This window comes from Pleurodeles waltl, chromosome 1_1, assembly GCF_031143425.1.
Source record: "Pleurodeles waltl isolate 20211129_DDA chromosome 1_1, aPleWal1.hap1.20221129, whole genome shotgun sequence".
NCBI classification, from domain to species: Eukaryota; Metazoa; Chordata; class Amphibia; order Caudata; family Salamandridae; genus Pleurodeles; species Pleurodeles waltl.
The window spans coordinates 437,299,785-437,324,559 of NC_090436.1; the positions used below are offsets into that span (position 1 = coordinate 437,299,785).

Genomic DNA, 24,775 nt, shown 5'->3' on the forward strand with positions numbered 1-24,775 from the left:
AAAGCCCTTCTAGAGGCTCACTCACAATGGTGTGAGTGATCCGGCATCCTTAGGTTAAGCATGCACAAGTGCCTTCCTAGAGCTCAGAGACAAACTCTGCAGCTCACAAACACTGGGAATGACAAACTGTGGTAAGGATTATTTAATCTTTTGTCACAAATATGATGGGATGATGGGTGAGCATCGCCTGTGTTGACACAGACCACAGAGAAGTGAAACTATCATTGGCTTCCTATTCAGCCACACTGGTTCCGGGGGTCGCAGCACTTCCTAGTTGCATGAAATCAGTGTAGGAAAGTACCCTCTTCTTGGCATGGTTACCCCCTTTTTCTGCCTGATGTCAGTCTGTTTAACTATGTTCACTGGGATCCTGCTAACCAGGACCCCAGTGATTATGCTCTCTCTCCCAAAACTCTGTATTTCACCCACAATTGGCACACTGGTATCCCATTATAAGACCCTAGTATATGGTACCTAGGTACCCAGGGCATTGGTGGTTCTAGGGGATCCCTATGGGTAGCAGCTTATATTTTGCCACAGATAGGGAGCCCAAGCAAAGGGTTCTGCGGGACGGCCATTGCAGTCTGCATGAAAAGGTGCAAGCACCCTTTCACATGCCACTTTTCACTACACCAGGTTACTTATAAGTCATGCCTATGGCAGGCCTTTCAGGCCAGAGGGTATGGTGGCAAGTGCCTGTGTGTGAGGGCACCCCTGCACTAGCAGAGGTGCCCAACGAACTCCAGGCCCATTTTCCCAGACTTCGTGAGTGCGGGAAAGCCATTTTACGCGTGTACTGGACATAGGCCACTACCTATGTCCAGCTACATAATAGTAACTCCGAACATAGGCATGTTTGGTATCAAATATGTTGGAATCATACCCCAAGGCTTTTGCAAGCATTGGTTGTATGATTCCATGCACTCTGGGGGCTCCCTAGAGGACCCCCACTATTGCCATTGCAGCCTTCTGAGGATTTCCAGGCAGCCCAAGCTGCTGCCACCTCCCAGACATGTTTCGGCCCTCCTGTTGCTTGAGAAGCTGAATCCCAGGAAGGCAGAATGAAGGATTTCCTTTGGGAGAGGGGTGTTACGCCCTCTCCCTTTGGAAATAGGTGCTACAGGCTGGAGAAGGGTAGCCTCCGCAAGCCACTGGAAATGCTTTGAAGGCCACATTTGGTACCCTCCTTGCATAAACCAGTCTACACCAGTTCAGGGACCCCCAGTCCTTGCTCTGGTGCAAAACTGGACAAAGGAAAGGGGAGTGACCACTACCCTGTCCATCACCACCCCAGGGGTGGTGCTCAGAGCTCCTCCAGAGGGTCCCTGGGTTTTGCCATCTTGGATTCAAGGTTGGCAGGGAACTCTGGGAGTATCTGAGTGGCCAGTGCCATCAGGTGACGTGAGAGCCCCCTCCTGATAGGTGGTCACCCAGCTAACTGACCAATCCCCCTTTCAGGGCTATTTAGGGTCTTTTTCTTGGGTGGTTCCTCAGATTTGGATTGCAAGACTCCAGCAGGAATCCTTTGCACCCTCCACTTTGACTTCTGACCGAAGAAACTGCATCTGGAGTCTTCAGGACCCGACAAGCTGCAACAAAGAAGCAAGACGCCTTCTGCAACATTGTATCTTTGGCTCCTTCCAGCAACTGCAACATTTCCTCAGTTGTGCATCCTCTGAGGACAGTCCATCTTCAGCCTGAATCAGAAGAAAGAAGGAAACTCCCTTGGAGTGAAGGAGTCACTCCCCTGCTTCTGCAGGCACCAACTGTGATGATGACCGGCTGAGTGGATCCCCTCTCCTGCTGAGTTGCATGGATTCTGCATCACGGGTGGTAGACTGAAGTGGTCCTGATGTTCCTCTCTTCCAACTGGGTTCATTCTCAACTTAAGTGAAGGTAAGCCCTTGCCTGCCCACGCAGGTCAGTACCCCCATGCACTGTGGCCTCTGCAGCTTCCAAGGCTTGTTTTCATCATTCTTCCAAGATCTTCAGGCATCCTGAAGCTCCAGCCCCCAGCACTCCTTCCTGTGACACACAGCTCCCTGAGTGGTTCTCTGGTGGCGTGGGAGCCTCTTCTGCGACTCTCCTACCCCCATCCTGTGGGCATTGCCTGGTCTTCTCTGGGCTCTCTGTGTTGCTGAGGGCCCCCTCTGACTCACCCTCCTGAGTGCACCTGGCCCTTCCTGTTCCCCGGCAGTGCCAATTTCCGCTAACCACGAGCTTTGTGTGTGCCAAGGCTTGTTGGTGGACTCTGACGACGCAAACCCGACTGCAATCCTCCATCCGGCGTGGGACTCTAGGAACCCAACTTTATCTTACTGGGTGCAGTGCTGACTCTTCTTCTTCAGTGGTGGTTCACTTCTAGCACCTTCATCTGCAGGGTCTCCTGCCCTTCCTAGACTCTTCTGTACTTCTTGTACTTGCCCCCCTTTTTCCACAGGTCCTCTGGTCCGGGAATCCACTGTTTGTGTCTTGCAGTCTCTTCAGAGTTTTGCAATATTCTTCTTTACTTCTCTGTATGTGTTCTGGGAAAATTACTGTGATCTGTGAAAAGATACTGTGGAAGTCTTTTACTTGAGAAATGTAACCTCAGCACAAGTAGCCAAATTGATCACCTTGGCAAGAGCGTGTGCGGTGGCCGATTATTTGATTGGTACCATCTACATTAACAGCCAGTACAGGCTTGGCGTGGTCCATGATTTTGGCCAGTTATGGTCACAAAAGGCATCCATGACTTCCTCTGGCTCTGCTATACACAATGGGGAGTACATTCTAAATATTCTTGAAACACTGTGGTTTCCACAAGACATTTCTGTTCTCAACTGTACTGCTCACAAGAATGGCAATAACACACCCAAAGTGGGCAATCAATATGTTAAGTAGCAAAATATCTTGCTCTTGAGTCTGCTTACTCAATGTAGATTAACCAGGTAAAACTGAAAGTGACCATGTGAACAGTACGTTGTTGGTGGCAGTCCAGGCAGTGAATGAGCTTAGACAACTACAACATGAAGAACCCAAGAATGAGAAAGAAAGAAATATGGGTTAGGGCAGGATGCAGCAAAGATGCGAGTGACACTGGGTTTCAAATGATGGTAGTTCTGTGTTACCAGATTACCTGTTGTTAGTGGTGGTGCAAAACCTCCATGATCCTACTCACACTGGGAGGGATGGAATGATTTATACCTTTCAAAAATATCTCCACTTTCAGTTTGTGGCAGCAATGCATTACATGCCAGCAGTTAAATGACGGCAAAAGAAGTTATGAGTCACACAGGAAAGTCTGATGAACGTTTAGTCGCCTACAGTCAGAATTTGTTGAGATGTCCATCTATAATAGACTAGGGTATATACTTGTGATACTGTGTCTTTTTCCAAATGGGCTGCAGTAAATCCAAGTATAAGATGTGATAATTTCCCTTTAGTCAAACTAATATTGAGGGAGTTGATTCCCTGATCTGGCATGCCAGGTTCTTTAGAATTACGCCGTGGGACACACTTCAAGAATGAAGAGATAAAATTACTTTGTATAGTCCTTGGGATTGACCAGATGCATCATTGTAGTTACAGACTAGAAGCATCAGGGGTTTATGCGCAAATCATTAGTACATTGAATTCCAGGATTGCACACGCCTGTGCCTCTACCTTTCTCAGTTGGCCCAACGTACTCCCATTTGTCCTGATGAGCCTCAGAAGCACACCAAGTAGAACAACAGGACTCTAACCACAAAAGTGCTGATGGGGGAGCCATGAGAATTCCTTCTATTCCTGCAGCTGCACTTGCAAACATCACAGATGACGCTGGTCTTGGGTAATGCAAAGAACTGGCTGGCATGGTGCGTTCTATTTCTTGTCATGTTGTCTTGGCAACTTCGCCTCCGGAACAGGAGCAGCGCCACAATCTCAACCCTGTTGGTTGAGTTCTCATGAAAAACCATGTCTGCATGACCTATTTGGGCCTGCTGGAAGGGGCCCCACCAGGTGTTCCTTGCCAACAACACTGCTGTGAAATGTGCTAGTTTGCCATAGTGGATTCACAGGTCACACACAAATAGGGTGAGACAAGGTGATGAAGTGGTGGTGACAACAGCCACTAATTCACCAAGTCAGATCCCAATGGATTCTGAACGAGAAGAAGCACAAGTTGAGTCTCTGCAAGACATATGTCAGTAGGTCCTGTCTTATCAAGCCCTAGAGCTACAGTGGTATGATCAAGAGAGGGATACTCAAGAGTTGCAAATCCAGAAGAAGAAACAGAAACCAAGATTAAAGCTCTGTATCTCCTGAACTCTGGGCAGGTCTTGCCCTGCCGTGAGGGGTGAAAATGATCAAATCACAACAGTCCTCAACTTGTGGCAAATAAAGTAAGGTCATTGGAAGTGGTTGAAAGTGGTTGAAAATTGATCTGAAGGCAGAGGTAAGCACTGTGAATCAGAGCAAATTGTAAGGACTTCAACTGGAAGAGTGTATCATGAGGACGAGTGACCACAATGTGCGGGAAAAAGGAACATAATATTGAAAAGGGTGCAAGGATCCGAGACAATTTAAGGGCACAGCAGGTAGAGGAAGGTAACAGTGATGATAAACAATCAAAGAGATTAAGAGTCCCTTATAGAAAGTATGCATTGCCTGATGGTCATATCTAGTTGATTTCCATCAATCGGTACAGTTAGATGAGGAAACCATCAATTTGACTGACTGTAAATTCATTTTTTAAGAACCTTCATGAACAAGAACTTATCAAAAGATAAAACAATCATCTCTGAATATTGAACTGAGATCTGAACAGGAAATCTTGAATCAGAGTCTCTTTTGCACCTTAGTATCAATTTGACTAAAGTGGTGTTTTTTTCCTTGAAATACATTGAACACGTGATCTGAATGCACTGCTTTATTGATTTTGCACCATAAAATTAGTTCATTTTTTTTTATTTTTTGATCTTTTTGTAGAAGAAATATGGCTATCACAAAGAAAATTGTTGCAAAATTTTACAATTAATTTTGGTGATTATGATATTCATATTCATAGTTGTCTTAGTAGTGGCATTTAACACTTCAGTTGGGCATGCATCACCAAAAATAAAAATTAACCAGACTTTATTAAATGTTGAAGAAAATTAGATAACAATTTGTTGCACAGAGAAACATCTGTAGGTAATTTGAGAGAAATTGTATATTTTTGGTTGTTAGATGAATAATCAAAAGTGATGAAAGTTTGTGATTATTATATTTGCACCTTTTTGCCTGCATCTACTGCTAGGGCATGACATACCAGCACTTTTCGCCTAACTGCCAACTGTCATGAAGCATGTTTACAAATGTATTCTATTGACAGGATTTTATTGAACGATGGCTTTTGAATTAGGATATTTCTTTGGAGAAGGTACCTACTGTCACTGAGGGGGCATGCCAGGTTTAGGAGAAGCTAAGCCATTAAGACTTTACCTCTGATTTCTTTTTAAGGTGTAAAAACTCCTTCAATATGGCTGGGGAGCCCCAACTTTCCCATCCTTGGTAAGCTATGACCCACCTTGGCTGTCGTGGTATGCTGTGGAGTAGCCAGTGTGCTCATTAGCTCAGCTTATTGCTTTCACCCTTGCAGTTCCTCTCATTGTCCTTTGTCCTCTCACTGACATCTGCAAGCTCTCCAACAGCAGCTGCTCTCTCTCACTGGTGGCATTTTCCTGACCTGCATGTGTTCTTCTCTCCTCCTCTTGGAACCTTTGGTAGTTACTTTTGCCAAGCTCAGGGCCTCCAGGTCCCGGCATATATGCTCCAATGTCTCCTCTCCTTGTTCCAGAGTCCTCCTCCTAAACCATCCTTCTACAGACCTCATTTTGCTTCACTACTCCAAGTCCTTCTTCATTTTCTACTTTTTTGTGTCTGCCTATTCTCTTTTCCGCTTGCCCCTTCCCTTCTGATTTTCACAGCCTGACTGCCTCTTCTCTTTTCTACAGGTAAGAAGCGGCTGGCTGGCAGGTAAAATAAAAGGCTAAAGGCTGAATCCACTACTGTTGACTGGTCTAGAGCAAGCACAGGTTTTGTCCCAGGAAATATGGATCGGCAAGAACGAAGTGCTACAAACACTTTTGAAAGCTAGAGAAAAACCAAAAGGTGGGTTTCTAGATGATCTTCCCCTTCTCCTTATTCAAGTCATGCTGTTAGTAAGAGTCCGTCCTCTTCTACCGTTCACCCTTTGATGGTGTACTAGGCTGGCAGCCAAAGGTCTACGTTTCCTGGACCCCCTCTGACTTAATGAGCATAAATAAATCATTTCCTAACATCTGGAAAAACCCAACTAAATTTTGAGAAGAATCAGAGTGTGTTTGAACTGCACAGACCCAGCTGGGCAGATGTGAATCAATTTTTGGGATTGATAGAGCCAAGTGAGGTGAAAGGGAGACTGGTGGAGAAAGCACCATGGCCAAGACTGAACCCGAGGAATGATGTTGAAGTGAATACTGCGAAGGACGCGTTCCTGAATGGGATTCTGAAGATACACCTAGTAAAAACTGACTATACAAAAATTTCCAATTGTAAGCAGAAAAAGCTCTGGCTGATTCTTTGGACAGACTTAAAGATGTGTTTTAAAAAGTATTTGGCCAAAACCGCATTATTGAGATGGCTTGGGAAGCTGTTGGTGCTGAAGTTGCTCAGGGATTGTTATCAAATGTTGAGAATCAATTGAGCACTAGATGTACTGAATGGCAGATTAAGACGTTAGCAGAGTTTGTGACTGTTGCAAAGGGTTAGGTGGAGACACAGGAAAAAATAAAGAAAATGCTGAATCAAAATTCATGTAACTGAAATAGTAAAACAAGCAGTGAGCAATTAAAGGAGGGGGGAGAGAAGCTCCACAAAGGAGGGTGGAGGAGGCTGCAGAAGTCATGGAGGTAGGAGAACTGGAAGGGGAAAAGGAATGGTCTGAGGAGAGGCACGCAGTTAGGAGATTCTTGTTTGGCATGTGATCAGAGATTGTCCTAACGCCGCTTCAGGTACACCAGGAATTCTGGATCATCCTCGGTACCACTAAACTGTTCAGAATCCCTACTCTGAATTTTACGACAGCCCAAGAGGTTCGGACTTTGAAATGAATACCTTAATACCTGAAGACCAAAAAGGCTTTTGTGTAGACTGCGCTGTCAGTGATAAGCACACCACATGCCTTACTGACAGGGGGGTAATCCCCTCCGCCCTCAAAATGTCTAAGTTACCTTCTTTTCCACTCTCAGGCCTGTCCATAGATGCAGTCGGTATTTCCACCCAAGGAGTTACCCAACACATTACAGACCATATGTTCATTTCTGTAGGACTGATAGTGATAAACATTCTCTTTTGCTCAGCCCCACATCCACGACAAATCTGCTGTGTAGAGACATCTTCTGTAAGCTGAACTAGTACTGACTTGTAGGCCTTCCTTAAAGCCAGGAGGAGCCATGGCTTGGCTGGTGATGTTCACATTCTCCCCTCCCCACTATTGGCTCTAAAGCCTCTGCCCGGAGACATTTTTATAAAGGAGTGTATTTGTCTCTGGATGCAGTCTCCCTTATGGTGTTGGCATCCTCCTCCTTGCTCTTGGTGGACAGCTGCTGTGCCCGCCTTGTAGTCGAGGATGTTCTTCTGGGCCCTGGGTCGAGCTGAGATGTTTCTTGGCAAGTGAAAATGTGTATAAGGGGCAAATTTAGTCAGTTAACAGCTTAATTCTTAGAATTTGAGAAGCAGGTGATACACAAGCTGTGTAGGGCTATTCTGTTTTATGTGGCATTTATACAGCATTTAGCTAGCCATAGGCATCCCAGCACTGTTAGTGTGACATAGGCTGAACTGAGTTCTCCAGAAGGATTAAGTTACAAAGAGAATGGTTTTCAGTAGTTTGCGGAAGGTGAATTTGTTGTCCGCGAAGTGTAGGGGAGAGAGTTCTAAAGTTTGGCTGCATTATAGCAAAATAATCTACCCCTGAATATCACCTTTTTGACCATAGAGACTGCTGCCTGTCGGGTGTGGGAGGACCAAAGGGTTCTCCTGGGAGAGTAGTAGGAGAGAAAAGGTTGAAGGATGGGAGGGCCATTGTCTGTGAGAGCTCTGTGGGCTACACAGAAGTCCTTGAATTTGACCCTTTGCTCATCTGGGAGCCAGTGAAGGGATGCCAAAGCTTGTTGGGCTGAGTTGTGCCTAGGGATATTCAGAAGTATGCAGGCCACAGAGTTCTGTACCACTTGTAGTTTATTGGTGACATATTTTGGGGCTCCCAGATAAAGTGAATTTTCATAGTCTAGGCGAGGGAGTATCTGTGCTGGGTTACAAGCCTTCTGGAGGGCCAGGAGAGTAGGTACAACATTTTTCAGGGCATAGGGCTGGCCCTATAAGATCTTAACTGAGACTTTGCTTCCCATGCCTGCCGAGATTTATCCAATGCCCACATTCGGGCCATTATGGCAACCTGCACTGATAGGACTAGCCCTGTACCGCATGAATTTCAAAGTGCACTTTAAGCCTCTACCTTATTAAGGACACAGCGAATAGAATACTACAATTCAATCTGTCCTAGGGGATACAAGTTGGAAGGCTGCCTCTCCCCGAACGGCTGCCTCTTCCCGAACACATGCCTGGCCTGCACTGGCAGACACTTAGCACCTCATTGGCCTGACTGGAAAGCAGGGCAGCCATTAGCTGTGCGAAAATGTTGCTTATCGTGCCAAGAAAACATTTTAATATATGTATTTATAAGCCCATTTATTATTGAACGGGCCCTCTTTGTTTTTATACTGCTTCTTATCAATTAGTCTTATGAGCTTGACTTTTAATTCTTCCAGATTTGAGAAGAATGTTTGTGATTTTATTTACTCATACAATAAAGCTATCTATCTATCTTGGCAAGCGCTGTCCATTGAAAGGGCATTAGTACAACAACAAATATAAGTGCACTTATCCAATATTTCTTAATTCTATTAGTAAGGGATATTTTATCCCTAAATAAAAAATATGATGACACTATGTATACTTTAATTACATTTAAACACGCTAAACTAATTTTAAAATATTTTTAAAAATACACAAAGTAGTTTTAATTTAGGACAAATGCTTTTTTACAAGAGATGTGAAATGATTATATAACCAAGTACAAAAAGAAAAAAATATTAACACAGTCTTTACCACACTGACTTGCTAAAAAACTGATCATTCTTTAAGAAAAAATATTATTAATAGGATTGTAGGAAGTATGTAATAGTCAAGTCCATCATTTTTTCATCAATGTTAAAAAAGGCTTTTGCTTTAGAATGTCTTCAAAACAATGTCATAGATTGGTTTAAAGAAAGTTAAATTTACTCAATGTCAAGCTTACATGAACAAACTCTGACAACATTACAATGTTACACTTGACAAGTGTTACATTTTTGACACAAATATATTGCTGAAACAAGATTTTAGTTTTAGAAAATCATCTCAATATTATCACATTGTGATGATTATTTTAGACAAACAAATACACAACTGTTAAAAGCATATCAGTAAAGGAAACCATTCAATCTATTCATACACATACATAATAGAGATTAGAATAAATGTCAGACTGGACACGTGATTGAACAAAACTTTCACAACTCATTTGCAAATATTAAAAAAATTAAAAATAATATACTTACAGCCTCTCTGCTACTCAAGCTTTGGGTGAGTGTGGAGGATCAGCCAGGTTGCACTCATGACCCTCTGGCACAGTAGTATCACTTAGGAGTGCAGAGAATGTGCCTCGAAGGGCACGCCAAGAAGGTCCTGGAGCTTAATTCTGGTTCAGCGATGAAGTTTTTCTTAATGCTACAGCACTCGTTCCCACACAGGGTGTAGACGCCCACTGTACTGCAGCATGTGCCACTGTTTCTCCAAATTTGTGCCTGAGTAGTAATCTGGACCCCCATAAAGCTGAGAACAATTATGAAGGACCTCCATTGCAAATCACCTGAAGGCTCTTCATTACTGAAACCAGAGGCCATCACATCTGCTTCTTCATCCATAATGGGAGTTTGAATTTCAGAAGGAGCAGCAGGATGGGAGATGTTGTGGATAAAGGGTGCCTCAGTATAACCAGAAACTGTCCATTCTGTTCCTGTATGTAATTTCCTGGCCCAGCTTCAGAGACTCTGCCCTAACGCGTAGATCTCTGCCCTGAATGTGGGGCTGAGACTCTGCAATTGGGAGTGAGGCCTCTGCATGGAGCACAAAGACCTCCAGATGCAGGAAGGAAACTTCCCATGTGGGAAGGAGCAAAAGCTTTTGGGGAACACAATTATTATTACGGGTAGTGATTGTGTGCCTGACTGAAGGTACAAATGAAGGTCGTAATTAAGTATGTGTTAAACATTGTTTGGACTATACCAGTGATTATAAATGTTGTAAGTGAAAAGTTACGAATGGTAGTCAAAGTGAAAAATAAAATTTATAATAGAGCATAGAATGGTTGTGTGTGACATGTTAATTAAACAATCTCCTCTCTGGGTGCTGTACGTGGACACTGTAGTAGCCCATGAAACCACATAAGTACAGCAACAAAACTAGAAGCTCAATTGAAAAATATTTTACCTAGTCAATCCTGCACCTATTTACCCTGGCCTCTATTCTACCCCTACCCCGGATACCTGTATGTGTGATTGTAGATCAGGGGTAAAGTTGATTTGTAAGACAAATTGCAGTGTGATGCTGTGTAACACGCAACAAGCTACAACAATCTTGCACACAACTTCTGAAAAGTCCACCAGCATTCTCGTAAATCAAGAAATGTAAATAGCAACTTAAAGATCCGAATAATGCATTCAATAATGGCTCGTTTAAATGTGTGTGCCCTATTGTACCTCTGTTGAGGTTGTGTAGTTGGCCATCTTTAGAGATGGGGAGAGAGAACATGCACAAAACATGCAGTTTTTTAAATGCATAGTGTACTCCTATTGTGTTGTAGTGACTAATGAGTGAGTATGTTTGAGATGCTCAGTTTTTGATTTAGAAAATGAGTTCAAGTTCCAAAAGTGCTGCTCAGATGTCTGCTACAAAAGATATATCAAATAAATTGAACCAGGGGGAGCATGTCAATCCTAAAATAAAAAGTAGGGTCCAATAACATTACAACACAGAAACATCAATGGAACTGAATTTAAAATTGTATTGAAATTTGAATATATATATAACTAAATTATGTACATTTCATTTCATAGTTGCTCTGTTTTGTGAAAGACACGCTCATGCATATGTAAAGAAAAATTGTAAAAAAACAATGGCCATTCCATAAATGGGAAAGAATATGATAATAGGCCTGTCTGACAATCTTCCCTTGGGATCAATCAATAGCCATCCATAATATGTGGCTATAATGTATGAGTCCCTATAATCTCTTTGTGGGCCGTATAGTTAGTCCAGGCTGTAAAGATAGAAGGTTGGCGCACATTATTGAGGGCTTCTTATGTTTTTAATCCCCGCTTAAGTTTCAATATACATGATTTTTTTAGAGCTCATTTTTTATTGAATCAGATGGCTCATATGGAAAATGAACTGAAGTGCCCCCATTGGTAGAATGAGTACACTTCTTATTGTGGTTAGAATTTGTCACCAACTTTGTTACCTTAAACTGGAGAATTAATTCTTGTGCATTTTTTACAGTGCAGATGAAGGAAAGGATGAAAAGCTGGTGTGCCTTCACCTTGCCTACTAAATTCCATAACTACCCCTCATGGGACTATCGAAATTAGGTGAGCTTTTTTTATTTCTAGGGAAGACACATAAGATTTGATTAAATCTTACATTACATACACCTTTAATCATGAGTTGACAGGTGTACCTCCCCTTTGTTGTAGGTTGCTCCTTTCAATAAATCAATCTGTCCTGATGAAGACCCGTCTGGAAGATTTTAATTGGCCTCCAATGTTTAGGTTTGAAACATTGACAATCTTCTATCTTCACAGCCTGGACTGACTATATGGTGGACGAAGAGATTATATGGACTACATTGTATCCGCACATTATGGCTGGCTATTGATTGATCCGAGGGGAAGATTGTCAGACAGGCCTGAATGGACATTGTTTTCTTTTCCCATTTTTCTTCACATATGAACAAGCATGTCTTTCTGAGCTCTTGTGTGCCACATAATGGAGCAACTATGAAAAGAAATGTAAATAATGTAGATATATATATTAGCCATGTCACTAAAACCTCCTGTAACCTGTCAACTTGCAAGAGGTGACTGATGGACGATTAGCTGATGTGTCTACTTCTAGAAAAGGCAGAGTACACATCTGTAAAACAGTACCTGCTATTGAGGACAGCTTGCACAATGCTGGAGGGTCTGGCGGGTCTGTTGCAGTGATGGCTGTTGCTGAAAAGGTGTGCTGTGTTTTGAGGTGTCGGAAGAGCCACTTTGGTGCAATCAATGGCACCAGTGACGAGACAAATGGGCAAAATACATAAAATTCCCTTGTATTTCCACCAATGACTGTGGTATGGCAATAAAACCGTGCACTCTTCTGTTAATGGATCTCAGAACCTGATGTAAGCATTGGGACTGGTTTGCCTGTGAAATGCCTAGATTGTCAGAGATGACCCCCGGAAAGATCAAGGGACTGTGAAATGGAGTGCAACCAGTATTTTGACACAGACAGGGACAGCATAGGAGCAGCCTTTTGGTGAATGGATCTCCTGCTCTCAGACTACAACCATGTCAAGGCCTCTAGGTTCCACTGATACACGACATCCAAAAAGGGCTATTTTCACTTAGTATGTGCAACTCACATAAGTAGCTTTGCAGACTCTTCAATAAAGAAATGAAAATTACAACCTCATCATTCATTGGGGAGATAAAAAAGCAGGGTGGTATATGCCATGCCAGAAAGAAGTCTAACTTCAAAGGAACGAACACCAAACCAAAAACATGAAGTGCAGTTGAACAATCATGTATAAGAAGTCCCAAAATGGTGAGGACCAACAACATTGAGTTTTTTTAGGCAAAGTGGTAGTCTATAATTTGTCTTATTATTTGTTCTTATACTACACCCTGAGACAAGGGTGGAGATGAGTGGAGCTGTTGAGAGAGTAATAGGGACCAAAACTAGGCATAAATAGAGTGTCACTTCATTTTGTCACCTGAATTGTTTTAAAAACAACTGATATGTGTAACAATATCATGGATACTAAATATGCACCCCAGTATCTGGTGAATAACATAAAATCCCGACTGTGGACAGAAAAGTTAGAACATTTGCTTGGGCTGTTGCCAATGTGACAAATCTCTTTAGCACATACACTGTGCAATTCTTCAATAAGAGAAAATCTAAGAACCTAGATATTGATCTTACCTAATTTGTAGGCACTTCCTACTAAATTGATGCAGCTAAGCTTCAAACTTTGCATATTCTTAAGATTTCTAAAACCATCAGGAATTTCATCAATAACTTTTTGATTCTCATGGACGTTCACTGAGAGTTCCTTCAAATTTTTGTACTTGTCCAAATGTGCAACCAGAAGTTCTAGAAAACAGAAAGATAATCATGTAAAGTGTGGACAACATAACTATTCTGTCATCGAAAGTATCTTATTTCTGCACATTATAGCAAGGTTTGTATGTTCCCATTTAAAAATCATATCTAGAGCTGTAGGATAGTAAATATTTACAATTTCCTGCTTTATTATCCATCTAACTTGAAAAGATATCTTGTTGTGAATATTTCAATCTGACAGAAATGTTCAAATGCCATTAAACAATACTTTTCACTACTAACCTCACTACTAAACGCTATACCTTCTATAGTTTCTAACTGAATTAGATCCACAGAACACTTTCATTGTTACTGCGCATATCTCTTCCCTTCTCCAACTCTCCAACTTTTAATTTAAGATAAGGTATAAAACACTGTTATGCTGGCCATTCGATCAATCCAATATGATAACAAATCTTCATACAAAATAACCATATATAAAAGCATGTATTAGGAATCTTTATAAAAAAATGTAAAAAGTTAGAATTACAAAATCTGATGTAGCAAGACCCAATTGTAAATCACCAAAGTGTCAGATAAACTATATTAAAATAACATAACAGTTGTTTACATGTATGTTTAGTGTGTTTAGTTTTTCTACAACAAACGTTACAATCAGGTAAAATGTCTTACTGGTTTGTCGTCTCAAAAATGCAGTGCTAAAATACATGCATACCTATTAAATTATTTAAAAATACTCCACAGACTGAGAATGCTTAATAATTGTAGACCCAGACAAATCACACTAATATGGCTTAGAGTCTCTTTGACTAGCTGCTATAACAAGATACCTTTCTTGTATGATTCATTTCAGTTACAATTTGGGACATCTAACTGTTGAAAGAGAATTTTTTGAAAGGACATAAAACAAAGTGGATATATGGTATTTCTGAGGAGCTTGTGGACTAAAGTGACACACTAGCATTGGTACAACCTTAATTTGTCAAGTGACCTATTATCACAATATAAAGTGTGTCAAATTATTTGTTATGTACACATTCTTTGAAGCTACATTTGGATGAGCTAGCCATGTCCCAAAGAGTATGGCTATCAAAGCTTGTCAAATAGTTGTGTAGGTCAGGGTTCTTAACTGAGAACTAAACACTGCTCTCAGATAAACAATGTAACCATGTTATTTACATGCCAGCATAAAATATAAAATATCAGCTTCTTCAACTGTCCTCAAGCAGCTTTACTGAACATTTCCAACTGAATCAAACTGGGACAAGTCAGTCCTTGTCCCGGTTAAAAAAAACACAACCTGAAGATCAGTTGTGGCAGACTCGACTACAAACACAGATCGATGGATTCAAATGCTTAAGAATGTATGCATCGGTATCTCGGCAACAAAACTGGGACCGGAATATTCCCCCACTTGTACACAAAACAAATGAATAATTGCCTGGGGGGACACTTTCTCTGTCAATCCTGAGCAAAACAGCACTGTTCAAAATGATTAAATTCCCCAGAATGCTATATACACTTCAGAACTCCCCACACAGAGTTCCTTTGACAAAATACAAGCTCATATACTGGGATACTTGTGGTCAGATAAAAACCCCAGGGTCTCAGCAAAAGTACATAATGGGCATATGATGAAAGGTTAGGATTCAGGGGCATACAACTCTATTATTGCTCAGCTCAACTAATAACCATCGGGGATTGGATATTTGGAGTGAGGGATGACCCAACATTCAAACTGGAACAGAATTTGTTGCATGAGACATGGGCTTTCAGCTCCCCATACTGTTCTAGCTTTACAGTCTCTCCCACGGGTTCACTACAGCCATGATTGAAGCTTGGTGGAATGTCCTAGAGCAGTTTTCCTAAACTGCGGGTCAGAACCAACTGGTGGGTCATGGGTCACCGTTAGACCTGACAGCCTTAGGTTGGTCGTACCCTAACTTTTTGCCCGCCTCCTTCTACTTTTCTGACAATGTTGTTGCTGGTTTTAGGACTCTGCGCACTTTACCACTGCTAACCAGTGCTAAAATGCATATACTCTCTCCCTTAAAACATGGTAGCATTGGTTCATACCGAATTGGCATATTTGATCTACTTGTAAGTTCCTAGTAAAGTGCACTACATGTGTCCAGGACCTTTAGATTAAATGCTACTAGTTGGCCTGCAGCACTGGTCGGGCCACCCACATAGGTAGCCCCTTAACCATGTCTCAGGTCTGCCATTGCAAGGCCTCTGTGTGCAGTTACACTGCCACTTCGATTTGGCAGATAAAAGTACTTGCTAAGCCTTACACTTCTCTTTTTCTGCATATAAGTCACCCCTAAGGTAGGTCCTAGGTAACCCATAGGGCAGGGTGCTGTGTAGGTAAAAGGCAGGACATATACCTATGTGTTTTACATGTCCTGATAGTGGAAAACCCCCAAATTTGTTTTCCACTGCTGTGCGGCCTGCTCCTTTCATAGGCTAAGGTTATGGCTACCCTCATATCATGTTTGAGTGGTAGATTCTGATCAGAAAGAGGTAAACAGGTCATGTTTAGTATGGCCAGAATGGTAATACAAAATCCTGCTTATTGGTGAGGTTGGATTTTATATTACTATTTTAGAAATGCCACTTTTAGAAAGTGAGCATTTCTCTGCACTTAAAATCCATCTGTGCCTTCTCCAATCCACGTCTGGGTTGGGCTGGTTGTCAGCTCCCTTGTGCTTTTCACCCAGACAACCACAAACACAGGATACTCAGTCACACCTGCACTTACCTGCATACTGAATGGGTCTTCCTGGACTTGAAGGGTGGAGGGGCCTGGAACTTACATTTCAAAGGCTAGCGGCCTGCCCTCACACAATGGACTGCCAAACCCCCTACTGGGACCCTGGCAGAAAGACCTGTATTGAAAGGGACCTTGCGCACTTCAAAACCACTCTTTGAAGTCTCCCCCACTTCAAAGGCACTTTTGAGTATATAAACGCGGTCCATGACCCCACCAACTCAGACACTTCCTGGGACAGACACTCTGAACCAGATCCTCCAACCTGCCAAGAAGAGCTGCCTGGCTGCCCAAAGGACTCACCTGGACTGCTCTGCTGTGAAGGACTGCTGCCTTGCTGTTGCCCTGCTGCCTTGCTGGCCTTTGGCTCTGCCGAGAAGTGCTCTCCAAGGGCTTGGATTGAGCTTGCCTCCTGTTCCTGAAGTCTTAAGGCAAAAAAGACTTCTACTCTTCAAGGAAACTCCTTGTGTGGTGAAAATCGATGCACAGCATGAGGGAATCAACGCACAGCCGGTCCAGAGGTGAAAGAATCCCCGCATTGCTGAATCGCAACGACGCAGCCCAGCCCCCCAAGTGGACATTGACGCAGCGCCTGCGCTGCGACCAGAACTTTGATGCTCAGCCATACCAGATCAACGCATCTCAGAGCCAGGATGATCCAGCCCAACTTCCTGCATAAGGAATCGACGCGACGTCTGCCGTGTGACAGAAACTCTGACGCATCGTCACACTAGATCGACGCAGCACCTTTGACTTCATCCTGCACGTCCCTGGGTGTCAAAAGACCCTGCCTCGCAGTGAAAATCCAAGATTGCGTGACGGAAATTGACGTAAAGCTATTGCAGCGTGGGAAGAATCGACGCATCGTCTGTACGCATCAGGAAATCCGATGCACACCTTCCTGTTTCCACCCATCTCCTCCTCTGCGGTCTTTATGCATGTAATTTTGACACATACCCAGTACCTTGTGCACACAAGAGACATTTGTTGATTCTTAAAGGCGTAGGGCTCTTCTTATCATTGCAAAAGTGATATTTCAACTTGTGCTTATCAAATCTTGATTGTTTTAACCTCAACTTACTCAGATAAATATCTTTTGTTTTTCTAAACCTCTCTGGTGTAGTTTTGTGGTGTTTTCACTGTGTTATTGCATGATTTATTGCACAAATATTTTACACATTGCCTTCTAAGTTAAGCCTGACTGCTCAGTGCCAAGCTACCAGAGGGTGGGCACAGGATAATTTGGATTGTGTGTGAGTTACCTTGACTAGGAGTCCCTACTTGGACAAGGGTGTATACCTCTGCCAACTAGAGACCCCATTTCTAACAGTCACAAAAGTCAAAGTAATAATTAAAGATGCCATTAAGTTCTGTATTTATATTGTCATATTTGCAGTGCTTCTAAGACAGAGGTCAGATGTTAGGCTATGTCTTCTGACAAATTGCAGCTTGTGTTTCTTAACATGAGGACTGGTGTTTACAAACTCTCTCACTTTGCAGTCAGATAAACCATTGCTCACATTCAAAAGATCAATGAACTTAAGAGACCAACCAGTCCATAAGAGACCACAGAAGTCTAAAAAAACACAAGTATGAGTTCTGCCATTGGGTCTTCCTAAAGTAAGGGGATACTATCCTTGTGGTGAATGCAACATCTGTCATCTCACAGAAGTCACTAGAGAAATCAACTTGGGTCTACTGAGGAATCAGGAGTCACGTGACCACACTGATTGCAACACAAAAAATTGTATTTACTTAATCCAATGTCCATGTAAAATGTTCTACATAAGTACGGCCACGAGACCAGTAAAGATAAGGATTAATGAACATCAGAGTACAATAAGATGCATATAAGGATGCAAATCAGCTATGCTCTGACGGTAATTTTGATTCAACCCGGCATTTCACTGGACAATATATAAGTCTTGGCCCACTCCCACAAGTTGTTGGACAGTTGAGGAAAAGATATGAAAGTGGCCCTGTGCAAGAGCGTGACCGCAAGTGAGTCCCAAAAGAGTGTCAGTATCAAGAAAGAGTGGGTTGATGTGATCCAAAAATGCCCAGGAACTCCACATCCGGCAGGTGCCCCAAGACAACCAGGTGGTGGCTGTGGCAACTGCAGGCTAGAACACAGAACCCGGTGTATATGACCAGCCAGTGGGAAGATGTGCTCAAAGCTAGTCACTTTGCAAAGGTGTGCCACATTGTAAAACAAGGACCCACAGAAGGGCAACGGAGAAAGACTGCAGACCTGTGACAGCTATCCCTCTAGGAGCCCGTAGACAGGGAGACACCCAGCGGCAGTGGAGTAAGTATTTGTCGGATGAAGAAGATGACAACTTTGTGATCTCATTTGCCAGGAGGGAAGGCAACAGAAGGAGACCACGTCCCATGTGGCCAGTGGAGATTGGAGGCACGGGTGCATCCGTCAGTGTAATGGACTCAGAGCAGTTCAATTGACTCACACAATGCCCAGCGTTGCTACCCAGCCAGGCATCGATCAGCACCTATAGAGGAATGGAGCCTCTGCTCCTCAGGAGGACAACAGAAGTTGACATAGCGAGCAAAGGCTGCTTAACCTGAGCGAAATTCCACATCATGGAAGGGGACACAGGCACATTGCTGGGGTGCCACACAGCCAAAGACCTTGAACTAGTGTTCATCACAAAACACATGCAGAAACCAGGCTGGCCGAGTTCCCCCGACTATTCACTGGTCTCGGGAAACTGAAAGGAAAGCAACTCAAACTACACACTGATGACTCAATAAAGCCTACACCATTTCAACACTGAAGGCTCCCCTTCCACCTGTGACCGCAAGTAGAATAAGAGTTAGAAGCCCTAGAAAAGAAACAAGTCATAGAGAAAGTCCCATACATCCATACACCCATGTCCCCGCTAGTCATTGCACCCAAGTCAAAACAACCCAGAACAAATGACTATGCGTGGACATAAGGCTCCAAACCAGGCCATTCAAACAGAACACCACATCATGCAAACCATGGATGACTTTGTAGCAGACCTGAATGTCGCAAAATGGTTCTTGAAATTAGATCTCAACTTGTGGTGCCATCAGTTAGAACTTGCACCAGACAGTTTTTACATCATCACATTCACTGCACATGTTGGCCTCAGGTGATACCAGGATACTAGATTCTGGCATCTTATCCACTGTAGAAAACCATCAGGGAGACCCTCTCTGGACTGAGAAGAGTAATTAACATAAGAGATGATATCTTGATCGTCTCTGAAAGCCTTGAAGAACACCACATGAGGTTGCAGGCCATCCTACAAATAATGGCAGAATGCGGTTTGACACTGCATACACATAAGTGCTGTTTCTCCCAAAACTCCATAGAGTTCTTCAGCTACATATTCTCACAAGAAGGCATGAAGGTGGATTCTAAGAAAGCAAAAGCCATACTGAATGCGCCCATACCCCAGAACCCAATGGAAGTGCAAAGGTTCCTAGGGATGATAACGTACTGGGGAAGGTTCATCCCAAATCTGGCCATGATATCTGAACTGCTAAGAGCATTAACCAGAAGAAATGCTCTGTGGGAGTGGGGCTCAGAAGTTGAGACAACATTTTCCAATACAAAAAGGGCTCTCTTTGGCAAAGCCACCACAGCATACTTTCACCCGAAGATGGAGCTAATTGTAGACGCCAGCCCAGTGGGACTAAGAGCAGTGCTCCTGCAGGAGAAGGCATACGCCAGCCGAACCCTCTCTGGCACTGAGACCAGAGCAAAAAGCCTTGGCTATCCGTTGGTTGTGCTGCTGCTTTCACATGTATCTGTGTGGCCAACAGTTCAGGGTGGTCACCTACCATAAACCTACTCTTCACCGGGGCAGCCGACCTAGCCCGTCCAAGAACTGAAAGATGGACCAGACAGCTGCAACCATATCCCTTTGTGATCCTCTATCGCCTGGGGGCCAACAACCCTGCCAACTACTTGTCAATGCATCCGTCCCTTCTTGAGGTGAAGCCACAAACAGAAGATGATTGAAGACTGCGTGGGGATGACTGTGCATTAAGCCTGCCCCAAGGCACTCACCATCGAAGAAACTCGTGAAGCAACCGAAGGTGATGAAAGTATCTCCCAGGAGAAAGAGGCCCTATCCCGGAGACAATGGCACAGCTTTCTTGTAGGATACAGGTGACTGACGCAGGCTGAGCAGATGCCCAGCAATCAGATAAGGAGAGTGCAGAACAAAGTGAGTGAAGGTCAAGAGGGTCTGCTGCAGAGAGGTAGGCAGATAGTACTGCCTGAAGTCTATGGGCTCCAGCAATTGATCTAGCACACCAAGGTCGCCAGGGAATCGTGAAAACAAAAGCAAGTCTGCAAAACAAGGTGTGGTTCCCAGGGATGGACACTCTAATGGATGAGAGGGTGCGGAGCTGCCACTTGTGCGCCATCCCTAGCGAGGACCCACTTTCAGCCCTAATGCTGACCGAAGAGCCCAGCCTAAAACCATGGTCGAAGATAAGCATGGACTTCAGAAGCTTCCGGGATGGACATCTCACTGTAGTGCTCATGGAATCCCACACGAAGCTCACTCTGGTGGAACTAGTGTTTTTGTATGTGAAGCCGATCTTGAAGGACTGCCACCTAGGGTGGACATTTAGAACTCCCTATGAGCCAGAGATCTGGCAAGTAGTAAAGATTGACTGCACCATGATCACCACACAGCGAGGAAGCCACATCGTGGCGTGAAATATATTATGGTTCAAAAGGGTTGCCGGTCCTGGCAACGTGCCTAATGTGGAAACTTAGAAGGAAGGCAGAGTAGAACCAGTAGGGCAATACATGCCTGATTCGCCTAGGGAGAGTGGTCCAACAACAGTCACTAGCACACCAGGGCGCTCTGCCACAAACACCATCATCACCCTCGTCAGCAAAAGGCAGTCTAAGTCCCTAGCTGCGGAAGACCTCGAGAAACATAGCTGAAAGAGCGAAAGTGAAGGCAACACGGAAGCCAGAAGTATTGTTTCAGACCAAACTCTATTCCAAGTCAAAGACTGAGGGATTTTGTATGTCCAATACTGGACTCTTGAACAGCTCTTCGCAAACTGATAAAAGTTGGAAGACATGTAGAGTGCCACCCAACCTCTACTATACATTGTTACCACTTTGCACTTTGAGGGCCAGGAGCAGCCTGAGGAGACAAATAAATGGGAAAGTGATTGCTCAAGGCCTTTGTGGACTAGTACAGCGTAAGTGTGCAGTTGCCTTTAATTAGTGCCAAGCGTTTGCCGCTGCAACATTCACCATCTGCCAGGCTGCAATCACAACCATCATAATGTCAGTCTGTCGCCAACTACGAAAGATGGATTTCATTTTAACTTGTTTGCCCAATCCTAAATGACAGGCCCAGGCCCCATCTACACCTCATTTTTCTGTTACCGAACACATGTAACCGAGGCAATCTCACAGATGCAGTGGTGGAATCTGGAGGTTCCTTGGGGAAGTATGCTCCCCCACTATTGGCCAGAGTGTTCCACCCAACTCATGCAGGATTTCAGCAGCAGGCACAGGGACAAATGTAGGAGGCTGGTGCTGGTGATATCCAGCGGCACCAAATTATCTCAGTCTAGAGTCCCAGACACACAGCATTGTATCCGCAGAGAGTTTCTTTAAAGTTGGCTATGCTGTGATTTTTTTTAACTGCCATTGCTCCATAAGCCTAAAGTAGGCACTTCGCAATGCTCGGTTGGCCCGATACACTGTGGCTGGTGCCGGAGAAGGATAGCAGCCCACAGGTGGAGACCGAGCACAGCTAAAGTGAGCCAAGTATTCGCAGCTGAGGTAAGCAGGCGCACATACCCTTTTATCCAGACCATAACTTTGATCCTGGAAATATCGTTGAGGTTCTAGCAATGCAAGGAAAATCAAAGCTGCCCACTGACTGTGTCATTGAGTCTGACTCAGGCCAATCAGACTCTGAGTGACCACTGTAGTGCGGCAGGCACCTTGTGGGAAAAAGAACAGGCAAAGTGCCGCCTGTCACCGCGTGGGGCTGTGGACAGAAACTTGAGATTCAGAATTGTTTGACAACAAGGAGTCCCACATGGTATGCATGTTATCTTTGGATTGCTTTGCTGCATACTAATGAAGAGTTCCTTTCATTATAGTAATTGGCTTAAGTGTGTACAAACATTAACAGAAGAGATGCAGTCTCAGCATCACTCTACAAGAGCACTAGCACAAGTGAGCGCAATCACTTTAATGCTGTTCACTAGAGTGGTAGAGTGTGCCTCAAGTGGTCTAGAGTTTACAGTTGTGTGAAAAATGCATTTTAGTGCAGTGATGCAGACTTCAGCACTAAAATGGGATAGTCTAACCCCTGATGCGTGGTACTCAACAGTGCTGAATTTATTTCAGATATTTTCATCATCAAAATACACAGCCACACTCAGTATGACTCAAAACAACATCATGCCATCCAAGCCTCTCAACTGTTATCATCTGTAAAAAGGGCCAGGTCCAACAATCTGACTTTAGCGCATTGTGCTCATCCATAGCCGTCATATTGGGAAGCCAATAGTACTGTTACCAGTTACAGAAACCTCACTTAATGTGGAGCCCGCTGGAACATTAATTCATGGGACTATGCAGCATATCCAAATACACTTGTGTCACTTGACGTTTTGCGCTACACACGTAACAAAGGGATGTTGGCAAAGTCCCCTTTACCCATAAAAAATGGCACTCAATCCGTATTCATCCACACTCAGGATGCAATCAAGCAGGTAGGTTTTTTCACAGTGCCTCTCCATAGAGAAATGAATAAAGATGAATAAAAATGTTGAAATCATTTTATTTTGTTAACAAATATCCAGAATTTTGACCTTTTGAATATGTATCTATAATCAATCTCCAAGCTTAAGAAGTGGCCCCATGGTACTCTACCAATGGGCGAGAGTACTTACTTCAAGGCTTAGGGGGTCATTATGAACCAGGCGGGAAAGACCGCACTGCCGGCGGTAACTACTGGCAGTGCAGACTGCCAAATAAAGAAGCATGGGACAGATGTACGAATGTCCTGAATTGCGACTCGCAATTTGCAAGTCGCAATTCAGGATGCAGGATGGTGTCCCTGACACCATCTGCGACTCGCAAGGGGGTCGCAAAGGCCCACCTCATTAATACTAATGAGGTGGGTCGCAATTTGCGACCCCCTTGCGACTCGCAGCACTCACAGGGATGGTGGCCTGCTGGAGACAGCAGACCACCATGTCTATGACTGCTTTTAAATAAAGCAGTTATTTTTTTTTGTAATGCAGCCCGTTTTCCTTAAAGGAAAACGAGATGCATTACAAAATGAAAATATGAAACGCTTCAGTTTCATTTTTTCAGAGCAGGCAGTGTCACACTGGTGGTAACCCATTCGCAAAAGGGAAGAGGTCCCCATGGGACCCCTTCCCCTTTGAGAATAGCCTGCAATTTTTTTTTTCAGAGCAGGCCATTCTCAAAGGGGAAGGGGTCCCATAGGGACCCCTTCCCTCTTGCGAATCGGTTACCACCAGTGTGACACTGGTGGTAACTGCAATTGCTTTGCGACCGCGTTCACGGTCACAAAGCAATGCAGCATCGTGCTGCGACTCGCAGTTAGGAAGGGGAACACCCCTTCCTAATTGCGACTCGCAGTCCCGTTTTGCGAGTCGGTAACCAGGTTACTGACTCCCAAAACAGGAATTGGGCATCGCGGTGTGGGTTTTGCACGTCGCAAACATCGAAATTCGCTGTTTGCGACGTGAAAAACCTTTCCTACACCTGGCCCCATATGAGAAACAGCCAGCGGCCCATCTACTCACCGCCATGTTAGTAGCACCGCCACTGATGATGGAGGAGGCAATCTTTAGCCCCGCGGAAAGGCCCAACCCGACCACCATATAATGAAACACCACACCGCCAGCAGTTCTGGGGCGGGAACCACTGCCACGCAAAGCCTGGCAAAAACGACCCACATAAAGGGAAACACTCACCTGAGGCACACAGAACACGCCGACATGGAGCAAGAGTTGGAAATAATCCCAGTGCTCCTCCTTGCCATATTTCTCCAGAACCGTGACCCTGACGAAGATGACGACGGTAAGTACTGCAGCCTAGCACACATGGGAGGAAAGGGCACAATTACACAGCCACCCACCCCACCAACACCACAATGCACACCCAAACCCTCCCACCATCCCAAGCCATACATACCCTAACAAAATGTACTTACCAGACACAGGCCAACAAATATCTGCACCAATGCACACCCCTGTGCATACCACACCCCCACAGTGAAACGCTGCACAACGGGTCAACAGAACACCAACAAAAACGCCTACATGCATCCACCACATTCATGGATGTCAAATAGCAACTTCCCTGAGCCTCTGATCGCCCATACAGCTTTGCATACAGGGGTCAGACCCCGTCCACCAGCTTCTCCAGCTCCTCAGCGGTTAAGTCCAGGGCCCATTCTCCTGTAGCATGTGCCTTTGTGAGGACCAGAGTCAGGACACAGCAGCTCACGCAGTGGA

The 24,775-nt window shown here is 44.1% G+C and overlaps 1 protein-coding gene across 1 annotated transcript in view; it reads right to left on the reverse strand.

Moving 5' to 3' along the window:
- The window catches only part of LOC138284967 (baculoviral IAP repeat-containing protein 1-like), a 423,184-nt gene that overhangs the window by 213,518 nt on the left and 184,891 nt on the right, over window positions 1-24,775 (reverse strand). The window contains exon 11 of the mRNA XM_069224341.1: window positions 13,333-13,503. Within this exon, the coding sequence (XP_069080442.1) occupies window positions 13,333-13,503 (171 nt within the window). The remainder of the gene's footprint in view (window positions 1-13,332; window positions 13,504-24,775) is intronic.